Here is a 22,940-nt window from a genome sequence, read left to right on the forward strand (position 1 = left end):
GGTCAGCTTTGCTGTGGCTGAAGGGACTGCATCTCCCACTTACTTAGAGTAGCCAAAAGAGTAAACAGAGAGGCTTTTGTCGCCCCAGGCAACTTCTGCTAGTATGTAAACATCTCATTTTGCTGGTTCCTTCCTTCCCTCGCTAGCCCTCAGACTGCAGAAGTCAGCCAGTCTTCAGGGTTCAAAACGAACAGCAGAAGCCCCTGCAGTCAGCTAAGTGGATGCTTCAGCCTGTAACAATCTCAGCCCAACGCTACTTACCCTTTGGAAAGCCAGAAAACATTTCTTAGCTGATTCTGTGGAGAATGGCTCTTGGTCAAATACCTCAACAACAACATGAGCAGAAAAACATGCAGAGATGACTTCCACATTGGTAATGAAGCTGGACAATAAGTACTGCAAGGCTCTCCTCCTGCACGGCTCCGTGTGCTGGTCTGGCTGGGCAGCTGGAGGCTGCAACCAGGAGAGAATTAAAGTTTTTCAGCTGACATTTTTTCATCCCAATTTTTCATAGTTCAGAGATAGGCTTAGAGCTGTTGATAAATGTGCTTGAATTCAACCAATGCAGGCAGATCTTCAAAGGTGCTGTGCTTCGACGGGTCCTGGGAAGCTCGTTAAGATGGCCAGAAAGCAGCTGTCTGGGAGCCAAGTTTTACTGAGCAATGTGTTTATTTGCTGGAATTGCTAAACCCTCACTTTTAACACCAGTATCACTCGCAGCCCAGCGGCTGTCTGTCTCAGAGTAGATCAAAATCACAGGACTGGCAGAATTGTTCCCTTATGTCAAAGGATTACAGTAATTCCATCAAATAAAGGGCCACATTTTCAAACCTGAATCAGCTGCTCCGTAATAACAGAACCCAATAACTCTGCTACTGTCACAAAATATATATTAGAACTCACTGGCCTTAAAAGTTTATGAGCAGCATTTTCTAAGCATGGCTTTAAATTAAAACATCTTACACTTTCCCTGGCAACTTCTGTCACTCTTATAATTCACCACATGCTGCTCCAGGCTAGTTTATGTTTCCAGTTTGAGACACTCTGTAGGCTGACTACCTTAAAATAAGCCATGAGGGAAAAAGTAGGAAATAGGTTTTACAGCTAGAAAATCACATCAGTCAAGACTTGGGAAAGCTGATGCTCAAGACAATATGAAACGATGCTCAATATTTCAACTGCAGCATGTAAGTCCTTTTAGAGGTAGGGACAAGACAAATAGTAGTCATATAGACTGCTATGTACAAAAGGAAACGACGTTATCATCCTACTTGCCGTAAGTAAATGAAGGGAAAAGTTAAGGATAATTAGATAAATCTTTACTTTCATAAGAAGTCTTGACTTCTGCATTCTAAAATATATGCCATCATTCAACATAAATTATGGATCAAATGTAGAATTAGGTTGAAGGGTGTGCTTTATGCCAGAGATTCAATTATATAGAAATAATGGTCTTTTCCTAGCCTCAAGATCAATAAGCATTTACAAAAGTGATCCTCCTCTTGTCTCTAGGAACAAATGCTTTGTTCACAGCTACTGTTCCTTTTGCTGAGGATAAAAAAAAGTGTTCTGTTTCCAATATGTTAATATATTAAATGGTGATTTACATGTGAGAAAGGGAATTGAGTCTCATAGCAATTTAATTTCTTCTAATCTGTTCCTGCCCATAGTGTCAACCAAGAACATTTTATCTTTTTTTTTATTTTTCCTTCCCCCGTTCTTAATGGGAAATCTTCAACCTGCTCTTCTGGCCACTTCTCTTACTACAGAACAGTTATTCAAGACTTTATCTTTTTTAATAAAAATCAGAATTGCATTCTTGTCCAAAACTGCTGTTGAGGCTGCACAAACCAGTCTTCAAAGCAAATGCATAAGCATTTCTAAGGGATTTTACTTCAGCAATTAATGCTTGGGGAAAATGCTGTATTAGAGAACCTGAACTGAAGGAGTCTGAGCTCTTTGGATGTTAGATGGGCTGAGACTTGCACCTAGTTGGGATGTGAGGTAGTTATGGTTGCCATGATATGGAAAAGTACACTGTGACAGAATAGTAGCATGGCTTCTTTTTTGTGCCATATGTTTTAACTTCAAATTAAATTGCTTCCGTTCAAATGGCAATTTCCATTAGCATTTAAAAAAATTATTGGCCGGCAGAGATCTGTTTATGGTGGGGACAGATGAAGCAATATGCCTCTGCTGAAAAATCGGCAATGAAGGTAGCGCGTGGCACTGGCGATGCCTCAGATGCTGGGGAGGGCTGCGACAGCCAGCCCAGAGCAGGGCAAACCCACTGCATGCTGCTGTCCTGGCAGCGCATGGGACAGAAGCAAAGTGGAAAAGGAAACTGCTGCTTAACTGCAAACTTCTGAGCAGTAAGAACAAAGTGTAGCATTTTTACCTATGCTTTGCTTACAGTGGTTTGCTCCCAAATCAAAAGAAATACGTGATATAAACTCCAATTAGTAAAGCAGGGGAATGAAATCTTATAGAGCAAAATAACCTCTCAATGTGTGGCAGAACCATTGATAACAATAACAACCACCTTTTCACTCCCCAGCCTGGCCCCTCCACAAACCTTTTTTTGGAGAAGACATTTTTGTAGGTTCTCTTTTAAAAAAAGACAAACAGCAACGTCAAAAATAAATGTACATAAATAAAAGATAATAGGTCCATTCCCTTTGTGAAAACAAATATTTGTCTCACCATAATTTTGTGTCTGGTTGCGTCTCTGGATGGCAAGGAAGGTTTTTTTTTTTAATCCCAGGGACATTTATAGATGTAGAGTTTAATCATGTGAATAGGACCGTCATCCTGATCAGCTCTGTTTGTACTGCTCAGGCAAGCCTTTGCACTGTAATACAGCTGCAGTTCACGCTCCTTTGAGCAGGTAAGGTTTACTCAGAAAGTTTCTCTGCAAAACGTAACTAACCTGTGTAGGAAGTAATGTTTTTATGTCCTAAATATGTATAGAATTCTTTTAACTATAAAAGGTAAGCTTAAGAAGTAGTGTATAAGGAATAAGGGGACATAGGTACTTCTGCAATATTGAATACCACGACAGACTTGAGGAGATATGAGACATATAAGACCCCATCCAGATTGGATGTACCAGGTATTTGACCGCTATGGTTGGATTATCATACAAGGACCAGCAGTTAAATTTAGGTACAGTCACAAGTCAGATGTAGACAGAATCTGGGATCAGATTTCACCAAGATTTTAATTATGGCCCCTTTGCTAGAATATATAATTGGAAATGCTCATCCTTAGTTACGTGGGGCCAGTGCCACCACAGTCTGACTAGTTTTGGCCATGCTGCCTGGCAAACGTTTTTGCTCAATGTAGAATTATTTGTTAAACATCGGGGAGGTTGTGTTTTGGTTTGAAGTACAAAAATATGTGATTCTCCTCCTTGTTGTAATAATGATAAACCCTGTAAAAAGGTAACGTGGTCAAAGCCATCCTTTCTTTGTCTTTGCTTCCTATGTCTTTATTTCCCTTGTTTCCTGCTCACTGCTGTGGCAACATAAGAACTATCCCGGTGGGATGTCCAAGGGCAGCCTGGGTTTGTAGCTAAGCACAGATGACCACCTACATTTAGGTACTGTAATATTGAACACACTTGCCTGTGATTCCTTATACGGTCAGCAGAAAGAGAGACTTCCAGGGCTTGATTCTTCACTTGGCAGCCTATAACAAGCCCAGGGTAACTCCATGCCTGATTTGGTTTAAGGAGAATGGATTCAGGCCAGAGCATTTATAAAAATGACAGTAGCAGACTTCAATAGCTGAATATTTGCACTTCCTTGGAGCCTCACAATTTTTGTTTGCTTGTGATTAGAAAAAACCCTGAAATTTCACAATTTCCTTTATGAGGAAAAAGGAAAAAACATTTCACCAAAACATTTAATATTAGCACTACCGAAACACTTAGTTTTGCCTAGTTTGTTAAACGTAAAAATCTAGACATGCTATAGGAAAATTAATTGCATTTTTTATACAAGTTCAAAACACAAAGGAAATTAAGTTTTTTGCATTCAAAACCTTACTGAAAATACTTTACGAAACATTTTCTTCTCCACAACTTCACAAGCCATTTCCAAGCCGCTGTATTTCAGTTTTCTTTAGGCATTCTTATCTGAATTCAATGTTAATGGACAGCATTATCCAGCTGCTTGCTTTTTCCTGGACAACTGCACGGTGGCTCTACTTTTTTATATTTTGGTTGACATGGGGATTTTTCTGAGGTCGTGAAACCTAAACAGATGAGAAAAAACTTACTGCCACACCCTGAGGGGAGAGAATCCTTGACAGAGAAGGGGAGGCTGTAATACTGAGAAGCAGAAGCCTGAGTGGGTGATGGGGTGAATGAAGTTCTGTGTGTAACGACTGAGCAGCTTTTGCTGTTTCACAGCTTCTTCTGTTTCACCCCCACGCCTGGCATGGTACCCTCAGCATTCTGTTCGGTTTATATTCTGGATCCATATTTTCTATTTTTGTTATTCTTTTTGTGGCTATTATTTCTTTCCATGATCTGGGACAGATAGAGCGCAAAATTTGTTAATGGCAGATTTAAATCTCTTGCTGAATACTCTGTGCAGCCTGAGATTTTTAGGATGCAAATAAAAAGCTTTCCAGTGAGTTGTACTTTTAAAAATGAAGACAGGAGCAAAATCTTTGCTGGTCAGCCAAAAATCCAAGGCAGCATTTCTTTGCCATACTTGCATTGCCGTGCAGCTTTCACTTTTAATTAATCCAGTCTGTTTGGTTTCTGTCAGAAGTCTATAAGCTTCTCTGTTAATTTGCTGATCCCCTACTGAGTTATAATTATAATCTTCATTGTGATCCTTCTTATGATGACAAAGGAGATAGGATTTTGGCATCAGCATAACCTGACATCAGTAATATTGTAAACGTTGGAATGAGCTCTTCTTTTCTTTTAAGTATTTTATAAACACCTTCAAAATTACAAAAACATTGTGATGATTAAACAAGTGATTGATAGGTCAGTGTTTACACTAAATTACCCCCATCGCAATTGCTTCATGGGTGGCATATGAATAGCAGGCAATTACCGTTTTCTTCATATTACAGGTACTGTAGCTGTAGTCCTTACATCCAAGCAGGAATCCATCAGGAAGAATGAGCCTCTTCCGTTTTCACCACCTCAGTGCCTGTGAGCTGCTGAGATCATCTCAAGCAGCTGGGATCCATTTCAGAAGACTGAAGCTGAAGATGGCTTGAATCCTTCCCCTCTCCCTCTGCAGCAGGCATTTCATGCTAACCAAAGCAAAGCCTATGATATGAATTATGAATCAAGTCAGCTTAACTGCCTAGGAGCACCAGAGTATTTCTGGAAGATCAGAGCCAGTCCCTCTTCTGGTTTCATTAACACCCTGTGGTGCTGGAAAGGTTTTTATCACGTTTAGAGCTAACTTATTTGGGGCTTGCAGCCTACCCTAATCCTAATTTTTGATTCTGAGACGTTTTCCTAAGACAGAGTATCGCCCAGACAAACTGACATTTAGAGAGCGCTCTTGCAGAAGCAGGGAACGTACTGCCACAAAATAAGATGTCATCCGTTGGACTGGAAGGTGAAATTCTGATACAGGCAGCTGTGGGATTAAGTTTTCACTGTGCTTGTCATTACTATGTTATGAAAGGTTTACATTTCACAAATGGTACGTAAAACAGAATTGCTGAGGCTGGAAGGTACCTCCAGGGATTGTCTAGTTCAAACCTCTGCTCAACACAGGGTCAGCTGGAGCAGGTCGTCCAGGACTGTATGCAGTCAGGTTTTGAGTATCTCCAAGGATGGAGACTCCACAAGCTTTCTAGGCAACTTGTTCCACTGTTTGACCACTGTCACAGCAAAAAAAAAAAAAAAAAAAAAAAAAAGTTTTTTCTTATGTTTAAGTTGAATTTCCTGTGTTTCAATTTGTGCCAATTGACTCTTGTCCTCTCATTACATACAAGCTCCTCATTTTCTAGCACAGAGAAGTGTAGCCAAGGGAATTGTGCCTGTCATTACTGTTTCATAAGACATAACTGTATTTACACATAAAATTGCATCTCTAGTCTGGATAGTAACTGCGTAGAAGAGGCAGTGTGGATGGCAGATAGATTTCCCTAATTTTCAATACTGTTCCCAGTGTTCAACATAGGCTTTTCCAAAGAATCCATGCTCTTAAATCCTAAATGCATGCTGGCCCCTGAGAACCCAAGTCTTGTAGGCTGCAGCTAAACAACACACTACAGAGCGCCAGGAGGCAGCTCTGGGCACTCACCTACGCTGGCTGCACTGACCAGCCCTTAGCCAGGTCCCCAGTTTTGTCTGTGCCAACTAGCTCTCACCCAGAAAATTCCCAGCCTGGTTTAGGCACAGGCCAGAGATCATTTCCACTGGATATTTTGGATGACCCCCATGATTTGGGAGCATAAAAGGGTCTGCAGCATGGATGTGAGTTGTGTGGAGCCAGCTGGCCTCAGGAGAGAAGCAAGCTCTTGTGCAGATGTAGCTGTGGGACCTTACACTGCTGAGCATTTTGCAACTGGGCTGTCTACCTCATTCTCCTCAAAAATACACTGAGGGCAAGAAAAGCATGTCTAGTTCCTTTCTCTCATATAACAGGTTTGTAGGTTTTAAATATGCTCAGAAGCAGTGGTTTTGACCTTGTGCCCAACTACGGCTCTTAGGACTCAGTAACTGATGCACCCTGCGTGATCGCTTACCACTTCTACCTACTTAACTTCTTGATCAAGTCTGAGACTATGCAAATATTTTCGTGTGCTGAAATCTTCTCAGGCACACTAGGCTGCTCTGAAGGAGCAGGGATAGCACAGCTCCCCATAGGTTGGTGCAGCCGCTTGTGGGGGCTGAGATTTGATATCAAAGCTGGAGAATAAACACCATGACGTCCTGCAGCACACAACAACCTCCAAACAGAGAGCCCAGGCTTACATAGGGTCCTCACCAACCTGAATCTGAGGTGGGAGACCAGCCTGGGCAGCAAGGTGGCCTTGTCCACCAGCCAGGAATGCAGCCTGGCAGGGTGCTGAGGGTGCATGAAGCTTGGCCCCGTGGAGCTGGGCTGCCTCATCAGCAAACCAGCAGCAAACCAGCAGCACAGCAGGAGCAAACCAGCACAGACTTTACCCACTAGCTGGGGCTCCTGCTGGAAAGTCTACCCAGATGCAGGCTGCTGCCTTTAACCTTAAGAGATGGTTGGTCATCTGTTAAGTCCTGCTGCTGCAGCCAGCAGGAAGGGCAGGAAGCAGGTACCTCTGTTTTAGTCCTAACCAGGGGCTGAACTGTGCTCACTCACACATGCTGGTCAGGGGGCAAGTAGGAAGGGGGACTCTTCCCTGGCAGCATTCGGGAAAACAGTGACCCTTTCCCACAGAACATCAAATCAGAAAGATCTGGTGGAGAACGGTTCTCCAAAACTGATGGACCACAGTGACTTCAATAGGAGATAGAGAACGGCATTGCTTTGCTGCAAGGAACAATTTTGACAGAGTAAGGGTACAAATCCCTTGAATCAAGGGAGACAAAGCAAAACATAGCGATTTATGGTGTTTTGCACAATAATATAGGTGGGTTTTCCCACCCCTTAAAGAAATGTAAAACAATTTAGTACGTAATGCTTATGCACAACCAGGGTGCTTCTCTGTTACACAAATTCAGCAAAACCAAAGTCCTAGCTTAGACATCAGAGTGGGTCTGGGACAGTGTCTCTGCACTGATCTTTCAGGAGAGGAGAGAAGAGAAGATGAAAACAGTGAAAGGTTTATTTTGACATCTTTAGTAATATTTTAAATTTGAAATGTTTTCATTTTAACTCATTGAGCTTACTGACAAATTAAAACCCACCAAATTCTTATATTTAAGTTTTTTCATTGCTAGTAAATTAAAAATCAATGTTAAGAAATCAGTTATTCAACATAAAATGCAGTCACTGCAAACTATTTGCATTACAGTAGATACAACCTGTCTCACTTTGCAGTTGCCATGGGCAGCAAAACATCAGGGGCAAAATCTTTAGTGGCTCTTTATTGTGTGACTGACTTGAGCTTGCAAGAAACCTACCTCTTCTGGTTTGCCTAAGGCATCAAAATACCCCAGAGCCAGCATCCAGTAAAACCAGAATGTAATTACACCATGGAAGCATACTATCTGGCACTCACATTAACAGTCAGAGCCTGAAAACAAGTATTGCTCTCAATTTTTCTGGAAAGCACAAGCAAGAATATCAGTTTACTCAATTTCATTGTGGAAAATATAGACAAAGTACAGAAAAGGTAGACCCTTCTCTAAAGATTTAGACACATTCATATCAGAGTCGTAGATTCTGTAAAAATGAGTTTTAACACTATTCTTACTTTTGATCTCACTAAGAGTGAGTTTGAAGAAAACTCAGGCTCTAACCACTCCACAGATTTGGGGAAAACGGCTGGCATGCAGGTGAAATGTAGTAATAACCTTACAGATTATATCTAGAAATTATAAATTGCCGTCAGACTTTAATATAATTCCACTCCTTCGCATAACCATTCTTGCCATTTAGTAATTCACCAGAACTAGCGGTAAGGAACGACACCTATGTGTCACCAGGGGGAGCTTGCATGCCAAAAATCCCATTGACTATTTTTAATAACTCCGTTTTCTTGGGGATTGCAAGGAGATTGAAAGCCGAATTTACATAACTTCTCCTCATTCCTGAAAGAAAAGGAAAAACCTGCTGCCTCCCTTGGCCTTTGGAGGGGATGGCTAGCCTGCGGGTACTCAGGCATTCTGGGATACAGGCAACCACTTGCTCTGCTGCCCACTGTCATTCAGCCCCTCTCTTCAGCGGTGTTTCACTGCCTCCAGTTTTCACTGCTCTCCATTTAACTGGCCTCATCTTTCTTGAGTCTAACGTCTCAAACTGGACACGGTCTCAGCTAAGCTGGGTAGATGTGCATGGGTTTTCTATGCCTTACCAGCTGCTCTCCAGCTACAGGTACAACCCTGGTGTGTCCTGTGTCCCTGTCACCTGGAAAGATGCCATTGCAGGGAGTAGCCCACGAACCCGTGCCGTTTCCAGGGTTTACCAGACACATGTTTACATATACTTCTTGCTGTGAGTGCAACATATGCAGTAAAGGTGCATCTTGAGCTGGGAGAATCACAGCAAACATTTTAGGTTTGTTTTTTGCTTCTAAGTGGTCATTAGATCCCACAATTCCTTTAAACGTATTTTTAAAAATAGTTACTCTGTAGATTGCTGAGAGCCTGCTGGCGATCTCCTCTGGCTATAGAAGACCCATGGAATAACATTGGTTTACAGGTTGGGTGAGTGCTGAAAAACCTGAAAAATCCTCCCACTGTTTCAAGAAAAATTAGCAGCTACACCAGATGAGAGCTTTTTAAACAACATCCTTCTGGCCCATGCAGCTCACAGGAAAATGAATCCCTTTTCAGATCCATATGCTTGCTGCAGTATTTCCTGTGTTTTTCTGGTCACATTCACACACATAATTCATGCGAGTGTTCAGTCCTAGCTGTGGGCCTGAAAGGATGTGGTTGAAATCTTCAGGCTGCTCATGTTCTTGTCTCCATGCCAAAGCTCTGGTGGATGGTTTTGGGAACTCTGTGTTCCTGCTAAACTGGGCAATGTCGCATCCCAAGGGGTGAAGGAAGGGAGAAATTATGGAGGGGAGGAGAACCACATGGCCTGCTTTAGAAAATTTTTGCTTTTCAGTAAGTTCAGACTAATAAGCATCCACTTCAAAAGGAAAAAAAAAATCAAATCATAAAAAAACCAGACAACATCCCCACCACAAGAAACCCAACACAGATGGTCCCTAAGAATCAGAAGCAAGGTTTCTCTTAGCCTAACCGCAGAAATAAGGACCACAATGTTCAGAGACAGAGATATCACAAAGCTAACGTACTACTTGGACATTTACTCGGGTCAGAGTGAAACCTGATGGTAGAAAGTAAAATAACTAACGGTAAGCTACTGCCCCTGGAAGAGCAGCTTGTGGGCAGGAGCCTCTCTCAAGGAAATTTTTCAAACCTCCCAGCCCTGATCCCAGGAGAAGCGAGTGCGGGTGGTGGGAGCTCTGCTGACGAGCTGCGAGCCTGTGCCTACTTACACATGCTCATAAGGCCCAGCACAGTTGATGGAGTCTTAGCTGGAAGGTCGTGGGATGATTTTGCTGTATCAGGCACTGCTCAATGCACGGTGGTGCCATTCATGTTATATAAATTCACTATTAACCTTGGGCTTGCCTGTAGCTTGTCATGCTGTCTTTTGACAGCTTTGCCTTTTGGGGGTGGAGATTTTTATAAATTAAATCTGACTTCGTGGAGAGGAGACATTAATAGACATCACAGATGAACTATAGAAGTACGCAGTTAGATACAAATGCAGCGAAGGCTTTTCTTTTAAGGGTAAATTAAATGAGACATGAGCCTGCATAGTATGGAGGCTTTTTAGAAAAATACTACTTAGAGAGGTACCTCTGTATTTATACACTGTACCTATCTCTATCTCCAGAAGACCCCAATATAAATTGAGCAATATCTCCCCCACTGTCTCCCCACATGCCAGACCCCCCGGCAGTGCTGTAGGAACGTGCTCTCCCCAGCGGGGCTGATTCATGGCACAGAGCCTAGAAGGGGTGAGGACCTGACAAATACACTCACCCCGCTGTACGCACGATCCTGCAGCTCCTGTCCAGGAGCCCAGGAGATGTCAAACGTTGAACAGGAGCAGCAACATGTAATCTAGGTCTTCCTTCTGTCATCTTGCTTGGGATCAAATTCAGGATTTTAAATGCTTGAGATGAAACAAAGGGGCAATTATTATTTATTACAATAGGACTCACTGGAGTCAGTGTCTGCCATGTGGCTTGCTTGTTAACCTCCGGCGTAGAACATAGACCTAAAGCCAAGAAATAAAATTTAATGCCCTGCCAAATGACTGGCTTCATAAGAACCTTACATCTTCTCCTACAAAAATATTATCTTTTCTTCAAAAGCTGTTTCGATTCAGAGCACCACACTGCCAAAATCTTTGGAATTTCACTATAAATACATCTTGTGATATAAAGTAACCAGAACAACACATGTTGCCCTTCCTGGGCTTTCTACTCTATATTTTAAAATAAGTACTAAGTCTCCCACATTCTCTTTCTATAATATTTTATGTTGTTATCTCTTAAAAGGTTGACTTTTTAATGTCGTCTGTTACTGCTTAGAAGCAATTAATAATACTAGGATGTTTACATTGCTCTATATTTAGTACAACAATGCTTAATAATATTTTCAAGTCATAAATGTTGTTTCGCAGACATTTGTAAGATTACCCTTCTATCGTAAAAATAAAGTCATACCCTTAAAAAGAGGCCAGTTTAGCATTCATTGCATGAAGATTAGAAAGAGCTATCAGATATGTGGACTTCATGCTGAACCAAATGAAGCCAGTGGAAATACTCCCCTAGACTTTGGTCCGTGTTGGATCAGGCCCTTAAGCCACACGTGGTAATTTGGGGACTGATATTAGTGCTCGGCGCAATCTTTTCATTTTCACATGCCAGGTAATAGTGGCAGATGACAAGTTATAACACAAACATCCCAGTTTTGCTGTAGAACAGATGTCAAGCTTAGTCTCCACTGAACACCTTGGTCTCTCTAAAGGTACTGTGGTATTTATTGCAGCCAAGGCCACAGTCATTTTGAAGCAGAAGCTGCCAGTTGTGTGAAATGAAATGTATTCAAAGCTGCCAAAAGTAAGAAATTAAATACAGACTACAGCAGCGTCTGCCAACTTTTTGGGCAGAAGCAGAACGGTGGCAGCCAACTGAACTTGAGATGGCAGCAATCTAATGTATCCCATTCACCAACTCAGTGATTCACTAATGAATTTAGCTCGATTTTTTTTTTAAAATGTATCTATCTGCTGTCATCATACTACTGTACAAGTCTGAGGAAGGAGAGAGGAGGATAGAGAGAGTGAGAAAAAGAGACCAAGCACTGGAAGGTAGCATCTTGGAAAAGATAGCCAGGAAATTTGTTCAAGGCCATACTACATTAAGTGGTGTGGTTGCATCGAGGTGCAGTCTGACTAAGATGTGGGTAAGAATTGTATATAAATGAAGAGAAGAACTAGTTTTGAAACCAAAGCTGCACCTTTCTTTTGTGACCTGGTTAGGGAAAAGGAAAAAATGTAATGATACAAGACTGCAGCATGAATTTTCTTTTCCCAGTGCTTCAGGAGGTCCAGGCAGTCGTGGGACTTCCACCCATGAAACTAAATGCACTGATGGCGTTTTGTCACATCACAACACATGAACAAACAAGAGCAGTGCACACGAATAATGAGGCAGAGCTTTGCCCTCTGTTACCCAAGAAACAACATATTGAGATAGATCTTCTACCTAAAAGGAATGAATTGAAGAATGGATGTCACCAGGCTAAAGAAAAGATGCTGCTCCAGGAACACCACAGCTCTGCTAAGGGATTAGAGGATGACTTGGCCCTGACCTCGGGGATTGCTTCAGCTACTGGACGGTGCCTGCTTTTGTGGAGCAGTTCTAGCCATCTGCCCAGTATTTATCGCAGCCATTTAGCCCACTGGAAAAGCAAGGAGGTCTGAAATACACATTCAAGACTGAGAGGATAGTTGAAAACCATCTTCTTCTCCTGTTCTGGCCTCGTGGCTCATGTGCAGCACAATCATGTTAAAAAAAAAAAAAGGATCATCATTGGAGAGATTGGGAAAATGTAATACCCTGAGCCAAAGACACTTACCCACATAAGAAAAGTCTGACTGAGCACCAGCTCAGTCTGTGAATTTTCACAAATCTGGGCCTGATGTTCAGAAAATTGTGTAAGACGTGTTACATTGTGGCTAATATTGATTTCCTAAAAATTGGATTTAAGCCGGTGTATAAAGCAGAAATCACACAAAGACACAGTATTTTTCTTTCTAGTATAATATGATGTTTCTTGTTCTTACACTGATGTGTTTAGTTAATGCTAGAAGCTCTTCACAGAGTTTGCCATATAAGAGGGCAGCCCGTAAAATGATACAAGTTTCTGTAGTCACTGCTTAAGACTTACAAACTTCATTCCTCTGCCACTTGAAGTAAATTTAGCCTGAGATTTTTGTTCTGCGATGATTCTTGTGGGCTCCGAACTCAGTGCTTACCACACTAACAATAATCCTTTATGTCTCCAGACTCTATCCGTGTTCCTTGTTAACCTTCAGTCACAAAGTAATGAGATGCATGAGACATCATCAAGCTGGCCTAAGGGGTTACAAATTTGGATGCGGGCCACATACTGTACTAATTGCTTCTAATAAATTACATATTTCAGGAGGGACATCATGATTTTAATCATTTATTCTGCATGTTGTTTCCTTTGGAGAGAGGAACAAGCAGGCACTAAACAAGCCGAGCATCTGAAATTCATGGCAGAAGCTAGAAAGAGCTCATTTAATATCAACCATCATTGTAAATACTAGAATTATGCATGTATCAAATCCCTGGGTCTGAACACTTTGGGAACAGCCAGTGAGTCCTGGTTGTTTTAATGAGTCAAATCAAAATGATGTCTTTGAATGTTCCTTAGATTTATAACAACTCAGATTTAATCCCATTTCAAATGCTGTAGCTGGGCCTAGCTCAAGAAAAAGTCTTTGTTTCTATGCAAAGAAAAATACATTAAGAGGGGAATTTAAAGGATGTATTTCCCAAAAGGCTGAGAGAGAAAACAGTCAAACGTACCTTTCACCTCTGTGGGGAAAGACTTTAATTATGATTTGATGGCAGCTAATTGCAAAGGTGGTCCAGTGAACACAGAAAGCTGCAAGAACTTTCTTTAAAGCTCGCTGAAATTAGTAGGATCTTGATGCTGATCTAAATAGCCTCCTGCAGGGTGAACTAGGATGAGTGAAGGTTTCCTATTTCCCTGACCTCTAGCACACCCACACCAGTAGACTCACTGTTAATGAAATCCTCAAACCACTCGGGAATGTGCACTTCCTTCACAGGGGTAGACCTTGATGGTATTTAAATAGCTGCCAGTATTAATAGCAATAGCTGGTAGATAATGTGGAGACTTGGGAGCTCTAGGGAGCAATGCAGGTTTGGGAACAGCTCAGGCTGTCTTCTGTTTGTCTTTGTAAACCTTGCTTCCTGTCCCTTCAGTCTGCGTTTCCCTTCAAGGATGACCAAAAAAAATGTGACTATCTAGGTAAAAAGAAACCTGCCTCGGTATAAAGTATGCCTTCGGATGGAAAGTTGCAGTTGTAGCTCTGAGACTCAAATGTGCTCTTTTGATTTTCAAGTGGTAATGAGATGCCAAGGAAGCACCATTATCTGGGATAAGTGCAATCTGCTTCTGCCTTGGCAGTCTAAGCTGCCTTCCGCTCAGTCCCTCTCTACCTGGGAGGGTTATTGTCCCATTTTAGACTTCGCTGGTGAGTGTGAGGGGAAAAGGGTGACAATCCGGCAAGACTTCCAGAGGGTCCTGTAACCCACCGACCAGAATAATGAAGATATCTCTAAAGATGCTATTTGTGGGTGGGGGGAGGGAGGGATATGTGTGCTAAAACAGTTGGATGTCTACTCTGATGCAGAGGAAAAGGACCAAAGGATTCTTCTTGGTTTTGTCATACACAACGAGAAGCAGATTAGTAAATAGGAGAAACAGGCCTTACGCAATGAGAATTGACTGGAAAAGACTGCCCTAGGTAAAACTGGTGACTCTTCAAATTGAGAAACCTTCCTCTGGTTGTTTTTATGGTGTTTTTCATAGGGAGGTTCAAGCCAACCTCCGCACATGAAGAAGAGCTTAAAATGAAAGAAAATGATGGAGATTCAAGAGTAGCAGATTAGAGCATTGGAAGTTGTAGAAGGATGAGAGAATTTGAAGTTCAGACATAAAAGCCCATGAGAACAGAAGAAAAAAGTGACACAAACAGGGGAAATAGAGCTGATGAAACCTCAGTTAAGAGTGCTGCTATACCTAGAAAAAAATGTGACAAGAGGTAAATCACAACATACTGAAAATATGATAGATTAATTTGGTACAATCTTCAGATACTGACTTTTGCCAACATTGCATGCCACATAAGAGCGTGGAACTAACAAACACTAGTGTAGCAGGGTTAGAAAAAGAAATATTTTTGAAAGCAAAATGAAAAAAACCTCTTTGACATCCATTAGGTTTGGTAACATAATACTAACAAGAACTCTGCACTGAGCTGTTATCTGGTTTGCTGTCTGATTCACTCTCCAGATTACCACTTAAATCAATAGCTCTCACATTGATTTTTCCAGCACACTGTATTCCAGTAAAAAGAACAATGCTCTGAGATGAGTCAGCTATTTGCTCCGTCTGTAGGGACTCTGGTGCATTTTCATTTAGGAAAATAAAAGCAGGAGCCAAAGTACACACAAATATATAGTAATAAGAACCGGCCTGTTGCACCATAACATGACACTGGCTCTGCAGACACACGGGTTTGCTACAGCTTGCTGCAGCAACTACAGACCCGCCTTGAGCTAGAGCAAGCCATTGTAAGGATGGAACCACAATATTTGGGGGTGATCTTAGATAATAACATTGTCTTTCAGTTTAGGTGACTGCTATGGCAGAGGGGAAAAATATGCCCACATTTAACTAGGAAGCTGATCTCCATATATTTACCATGACAGGTAGAACCTCAGCAGTACTGCATTTTCATTTATTTCATATATTTACATGTATTTGCATATTCCATGTAATGTACTATAGTCCTGGTACTGTAACTAGTCATCACTATTGTCTGATGTTGCTTCTGCTCCTTTTAATCATGTTAACAATTTTCTATTTTGTTTGTAATCATAACATGCAGGTTCATTTACTCTTGCTTTCTCCCTCTTGCTTAGCCATGAATTCATGAAACCAGCAACCTTTCTCACACAGTTTTGTAATTATTTCAAGGAACTTGCAAGAAGTGCAGCAAAAATGTTTTCACTTCAAAGAAGAAATAATAATCTCAAGAGCTACTTGGAGATTTGGAGTCAGGCTGAAGCATGACTCTCCCCACGGTTTCTCTTGACCACCTCTCTGCTGCAGGCATAGTGCAAAGCTCGTGCCATGGCCCCTCGTCTCTCCCACAGCTCTCCACACACGGCTGCTGTCCTGGCTTCCAGGCTCTGCACCCACCTGTAAGCTTGGATTATTTCTGGGAACGTGGAGTTAACAGCAGATAAAAACTACTAAAATGCCAGAGAAATTAACAAATGAGAATGTTTGTCCCTCTTTTCTACTACGAGTTCTGTTTTATGGAAATTATCTCCATCTCTGAATGTAAGATACCAGATTATAGTCTATCCCACCTTCCATTAATAACAGCCCTGGAGGATACGGAGCAGCCAAAGAGGGTGTAAAGGAGAGAGGTTCAGCATCCAGAATCTCATTCTTTACTGTATATTGAGTACTATATTGCGAATATACTGAGGGAAGAAACAGCCCACAGGAAATAAACATATGCAAAGCTGTGGGAATAGTGTGCAATTATGAAGCCTGTTATTCTGAAAATACTGCTAATATTGCTATCTTCAACAGCTATAAAACTAGAATAATTTAAATCATTATAAAAACTGTATTTCTCAGTAATGTTTTCATAGCATTGTGTATTTCACATTGCTACATGTTTGCCTCCTAATCTCTTAGTCTAAACAAAATAACATTCATGTTTTTGTAACAATGAAGAGGAAGGAATAATGAATTTTCTACTTCAAGTATTTTTAAATAAAAAGGATAGTATTTATGACAGTTACAGTATGGTAAATCTGGAGCAATGCAGCCTGTTTACAGGAAGGGTTATCAACTTCCCAGTGTCCACCTGCGTATTTGGGAATACTGTGTAGTTTAGTGTCTTAAGGTATCAAGAAGAGGCATTTTGTGCTTTGCTTTGTTCTGTCTACAAGATATTTCAGGTTAGTTGTGATCTATCTTGAATCACATACTTTCCTACTGTTCCTTGGGAATTAAGTTGATGTAGAAGCAAACTATGCCAGGTACTTCCCCAGGTCTCAGCAGGGTATTAAAGGTAATGCTGAGTAGGCTGCAGTCCTTGAGAGGAGATATAAGGATATGTTTTACAGAGCACTTCATTTACACAGTATTTAGTTTAGGCTTGTACAGCAAAATAATACAGCAGTGAGATCAACAGGTATTGTTGCTACCCATGCAAAGCTTCTTCCTTCCACAAATTATTATAAATGACTGTAATAAGATTATTTCTAATATCCAGTACACAAACTTTAGCCCATTTTGACAAACAGATAGTAAGTCTTGTGCGGCAGCTGAGTGATGTTTTAGCTGTCGCTAAGACAAGTACTAGAGAACTGAAGCTACAGAATGAGATACATAGAACTGGCTGATATGGTAAATTACCTAACGGCAGTGGCAGTATTTCACACAACAAATCAGATATCCTATCTTTTTTGCCAGGTAATAAATTCTGTTAAGCAGAAGGAATGGAAATTGAGGATATTCATTATCTATCAAGAGACAGCTGGCAGGATAGCCTTTGGTCTGCAGTCTGAAAATAATCCTGCACTGACAAGTGTCAGCTGGAAGTGCCGGTGAATCACTATAGATCCTGCTTCACTGCAAGCACCATCAAGTCAAACTCTGTTCAGAGTCATTTGAGAAACAAGGCCTAAATGTAGCTGTTCTGATCCCAGCTAATATTCCTGCTGCTTTTACGTTCATTCCTGAAAAGCATGTAATCCCTTTAAACATTTACCGAGATTTCTCATTTCTCCTTATCTTCACAAGAAAGGCTTCACTCTTCCTATGATCAGACACCCAGCCCACAATTTTGGCTATTCTCCTTTTCACAGATGCCTGGAAAGGGAGGCAGAATATATGGGAGTGGTTTAAATAAGAAACAGAGAGCTGTATGGGGCCAGCACTGATAAAACTTATGTATTCAAGGAGTTCTCTTCAAAGTTTGGCATTGAATTATCTGTTATATCAAACTAATAAAAGTATCAAGACTTAGCAAAAAAAGAAGCTTTTTTAAAAAAAGAAAATATATTTGCCACCGCTGCAAGATTCGTGGCAAGGATAAATAGACGGTCAGCATCAGCAGATCGTCAATGCCAGATAGTCACTCAAAGCGTGGAAGCAGCGATGGCTAAGCATGAACCTTCACAGCTGTGCCGCTCGTGGGCAGAGAGCCATTGCTCACGCCCCGGTGTTTCCTCTGCAAGAGAAGACGCGGAGCCACGGGGCCAGGGGCGCGCGCCCTGCCCGGGCAGAGACAGTACCTGCACAGTACCTTTGAGGGCCGGCGGGGTGAAGACGCTCTGCTTCCTTTGCTTGGGAGAGGCGCTCTGGGACTGGGGGGGGACAAAACACAGAGAGAGGCAGTAAGCGACAGGCACGGGGAGAGTTTTCTGGTCGTGGCAGCTCCGGGTCTTGCCCCACAGCTGCTTTCAGAGGGTGCTCACCCCAATCTGAGAAGTTTCTAAGAAAATTCTATTGTATAAATCTGATGCCAGCTCCCGGGCTTTCAGCAATACAGGGAAAACTAAGATTAGATGGACAAAATACGTGTTTAATGGACAACCTTTATGGCTCCCAGGCAAAACAGACCCAATACTACTGAAAATTACCCTTCACTCTAAAAAAATATTGTTAAGCAAAGAATTAAGATAGCCTGTGCTTTTAACAGTCTACGTAACTGATTCCCATAAGGCAAATAAGTGTTTACATATATTAAAATAGTTGCAAGATTTACATTAACCAATATTCCAGTTAAATACAGTGTAATGAATGATTATATGTATAGGTAAGGTAGTACTGAAATTATTAATATATAATTTTTTACATATATAAATGGAAGATCCCTCTCCCTGCACTTTTTCAATGGGTTCTATTACTCCTAAAAAAATAATTTCAGCAACCAATCACTCAGCCTTTAACTGGGCCTGATTTAAGTGATATATTTAGGTACAGTTAAACTTTTTATGGCCCCAAAATCACATCTACAGACAAAAGATAAATTATTCCAAAATAATGGTAGTAAAATTACACATAGAATAATAGTAGTATAGTTATACCAATGTATAATTAGCAAAAACTAACTGGAATATATTCCAGTGCTAAAGCAGAGCAACTTCTGCAAAATGAAAGCAGTTAAATTGGTGTCCATATTACACCAACACGAAATATGTCCATATACAAAAGATAATAAAACTGCATAAGGTCACACACATAGCTAGCTTTTGAAGACATAAGCACCATATCACATTCCTAAGAAAAAGGTTAAAAAAAAGCTGTGCATAGGCAAGCTTTATTTTTTCTCATCTAACCAATTTCTAGTTGTATTTGGTCATAAAGATGTTACTTTTTCCCAGATATTTGCTAAAAATGCCTTTTTCCCTGAGTACTTTGACTGGTATATAGTCTGTGAATTTTAATCAGATCTATTTCTTCAAGGAACATTTGAGACAGCTCTTAAGAAAACCACTTTCACACAAGTATGGCCAATCCTATTACCTTACCTTATCACAATGGATGGAATGATAACATTTATAAATAAAAGATTGTCTTATTTTGCAAGAGAAAGCTATTTATAAACACTGTGGGATAGATTGTTGATCCTCGCCCCAGTAAATCTTTGTAAGTTTGTATTTGAGTCCAAATTTGAACCAATCGATACCTCCTACTGCTATTTAAAGTGCTGCCTGCCTCTCTGAGCAATGGGTGAAGGAGAAAGAGATCAGGGAATTGCAGGAGCTTTGCAAGGGGAGGTTAGAAAACGAGATTGGAGGAGCCGACTTAACTCTTGTGCAAACAACATCAATGCGCTGCCTGCTGTGGGCTTGGCAAGTGATGGGAAGAGGAGAGAGGAGTTTGCAATGCTTTTGTAGACCAGCAGTGATCTGCAGACCCAAAGCAACGCTGGATGAGGTGAGCTGGCATGGTCACCTTGGGCCAGATTTGCTATGATTTGCCAGGGCATGGCAGCCAGGCAGAGAGGAAACTTGCCTTTCCCAGTTCCCTGCTACAGGGAGAAGGGAGAGCTGGCAGAGCTGAGACACAACACAGCTTTACACAGCCCTGGTTTGAAAGCAATGGGCCTTAAAAGGCTGTGTTGCTGAAGATGGTGTGACAACGTAAATAAAAACATTAACTAGGATGAATTAGTGGGTTTCAAAGGGGTTTTAAGAATAGGTCTATTTCAACAATAAATATGTTTAAAAAAAAAAATTCACTTACCTCTGCCTGTGAGATGTTTGTTCTCTTCTCACCTTTTTCTAGAGGAGGAAAAGATACGGAAAGAGAAAAGTTAGTACAAAAGCGTTTCTCAGTGCTAACCCTTGCGGCTCTGCCCTGAACCCTACAGCACTATTGTAAATAAGAAATTACCTTTCTGATTTACAGCTTTTCTTTCTTTTTTGTGTATCTCAGAAAACTGGAGGCCCTGATTAGCATTTTGACATAAGCACTGCATCTAAAGCACTTAACTCCCTTTTTTTGTCTGTGAATTAATGGCAAGTGATGGAGTGCCTTTAGCAGCAGGTCCTTTGGCCAGGCTCGCAGCAGGGCTCTGCGCTCAACGGTGGCCGTTGGGATACGTGGCTGCTTTGCCAGGGACTGCGCTTTCTTCTATGGTCAGAAAAGGCTTGACTGCCAAACAGTGTGCAGCAGACTCATGAAGGGCTCGACTTGACTTGAATAATAATCAAGAATCTCACCTCAGTTAAGAGCACCTAACAGTAATGTGGAAAATTAGCAAACCAAAGCTTAACAAAGTCTAGTCCTTCATCTTAAAAGTTTCATGACATTACTGGACTGAAATTTTTCCTGGAACTGCTTACTTTTTTTACCTTAATTTGCTTTGGACTATCAGCAGGGCAGAAATGGTCAATACTAGAGATTTCTAAGGTAAATAAGCATCTCTGGGAACCTGCTTGAACAACTAAGTAAAATGGTATGAAGCACAGGAGGGTCAAGGATCTTCCTAACCGTTGCACTTTGACAGTTTGTGCATGAGATTAACTTATTTTTCTACTGTTGTCTTGACGTGGTTAGTAGCCAGAAAGTGTCTGTCTTCTCATGATTATTTCCCAAATATTTGACGAAGATCGTGTAGGATCTTTGATGCACGGTAGTTTGGAGCTCTAAAATAAAATGCCATTAAAAACAGAGACATCAATCTCTCACTGTACCAACGCCCCTTCTAAAATTTTCCACTTGCAGATATCACTGTGCAATTTCCACAGAGGTGTGGCAGATCTGTAAATGTAGGTCTGAGGGAAGAATTAGGTCTAGGCAATATCTCTTCATCTAACTTATTCTCTAGATATTGGCTGCTTGTGGTGAGCTGTGTGTGAGGGAAAGAGCCAGTCCAGGCAGATGGATTGCATTTTCTATTGTATTCTTTACCATTGTATCTGTGCATCTTCCAAATGTTAATTGACTTACTGGATTTTTCAATGTATATATTTCCCATTACCTTTATATGAAAGACATTCAAATGACTTATATTTGAGGTTAAAAAGTGTATTTGAAAACAGTGCTGATTACTAGAGCGTGGTCCCACAGATACTGAATTAGACAGGACAATCAGGAGGCCACTTCCTGCCATTGACATTTGTATGAACTTTGGTAAGGTGACTAATCTCTTCCTTGACTTCCCTACCTGTAAATAAGTATAGCAGTGCCTATTGGCCTTTGTAAAGCACTTTGGGGTATGAAGTTAGGCTGACTAAATGGGTGATTATGTGCTCATAATCTTTCTTAGTAGTTGTATACCGAACAGACACAGACTTCAATGATTCAACATTGGATTTTTTTTTAGCTCAGGATCCTGGATTTAGTTTGGAGGCTGAAATTTGAATAAATCAGGAACTTTCAGCAGAGAACAATGAAAAGTAAGTTATGTCTCATTCCTTCCTGAAACTCTAAACTTGCCCAGATTAAAAGTATGCTTTGTAAACCCAAGCTGAGGCTTGCATAAGGAACAAAAACTGCAATTAGCAGCTTTGTTGGGTTTCAGGTCTTGTTCCTAAGGATGTGCACAACTCTAACCCTTTGGACTTGCACACTTAGTGTTCTTAGTGGGGTGATATTAAACCTATCAGAACTGGAAAGTTTCCAGCCTTTCCTTTCACCCAGCAGCACTTATAAGACAGGCAACTTTGGGAACAAGAACTGGTCCTGTATGGAGTTAGAGAAATCATTCATATCCACAGGGCAAATAGTGCCAAGGAATAGCATCAGACAACACGGAATGACTTACAAAATCACACAAACAAACAGTTTTTGAAATTCAGTAAACAGATCAGAAATGAACCTAAAGTAGCAAAAGAGACAAACTTGAGGACATGAAGTGTTTCAAGTGAGTTGTGAGATGAAGGGAAAGGTAGAGCTGGTGAGATGCAGTTTGGCCAATGGTACATTTTGGCATGCATTTATTTTTGAGGACAGAAAGACTATTGCATGCTTATTTTTGACAGGCATTTTGATGGATAAGACTCAATGGAGAGTATAAATTTTTAAGGAGAGGTGACAAGGAATGTGAACGATGGAAGGTGAGATCCCTGAGTGCCATAAACTGAGGCAGAGTAGAAAATAAACATAAACTCTTTTTGTAGAGGAGGAGGAAAAGATGAAAGGCAAGGGAGACACAGAAGGAAGACAGAAGTACTTGTGTGTAGCTGAGGTAGTAATGAGAGACAGGGACAGTGGGGTTGTAGCAGAAGTAAAAGGGGGAATTTAGCGGTGACAGAGAGCAGAGCTGGAGTGCAGTGTGGGCTGGAGCTCAGTCAAGAGCTCTCTGCCTGGGGAAATACTTAGAGCCATATTGGTCTAAGTGAAGGATTACATTAATACTTGTGTGAACATTCTTCCTTGGACAAATAGTGTTTTTCCA

The 22,940-nt window shown here is 41.1% G+C and overlaps 1 protein-coding gene across 1 annotated transcript in view; it reads right to left on the minus strand.

Annotated features, from left to right (window-relative positions):
* PPP1R1C (protein phosphatase 1 regulatory inhibitor subunit 1C) overlaps nt 1–22,940 on the minus strand; it is a 54,045-nt gene that overhangs the window by 11,107 nt on the left and 19,998 nt on the right. Inside the window, 2 exon segments of the mRNA XM_050900367.1 lie at nt 18,336–18,396; nt 20,282–20,319. Coding sequence (XP_050756324.1) covers nt 18,336–18,396; nt 20,282–20,319 — 99 coding nt within the window.

The sequence above is a fragment of the Gymnogyps californianus genome, chromosome 7 (assembly GCF_018139145.2).
Source record: "Gymnogyps californianus isolate 813 chromosome 7, ASM1813914v2, whole genome shotgun sequence".
Taxonomy (NCBI): Eukaryota; Metazoa; Chordata; class Aves; order Accipitriformes; family Cathartidae; genus Gymnogyps; species Gymnogyps californianus.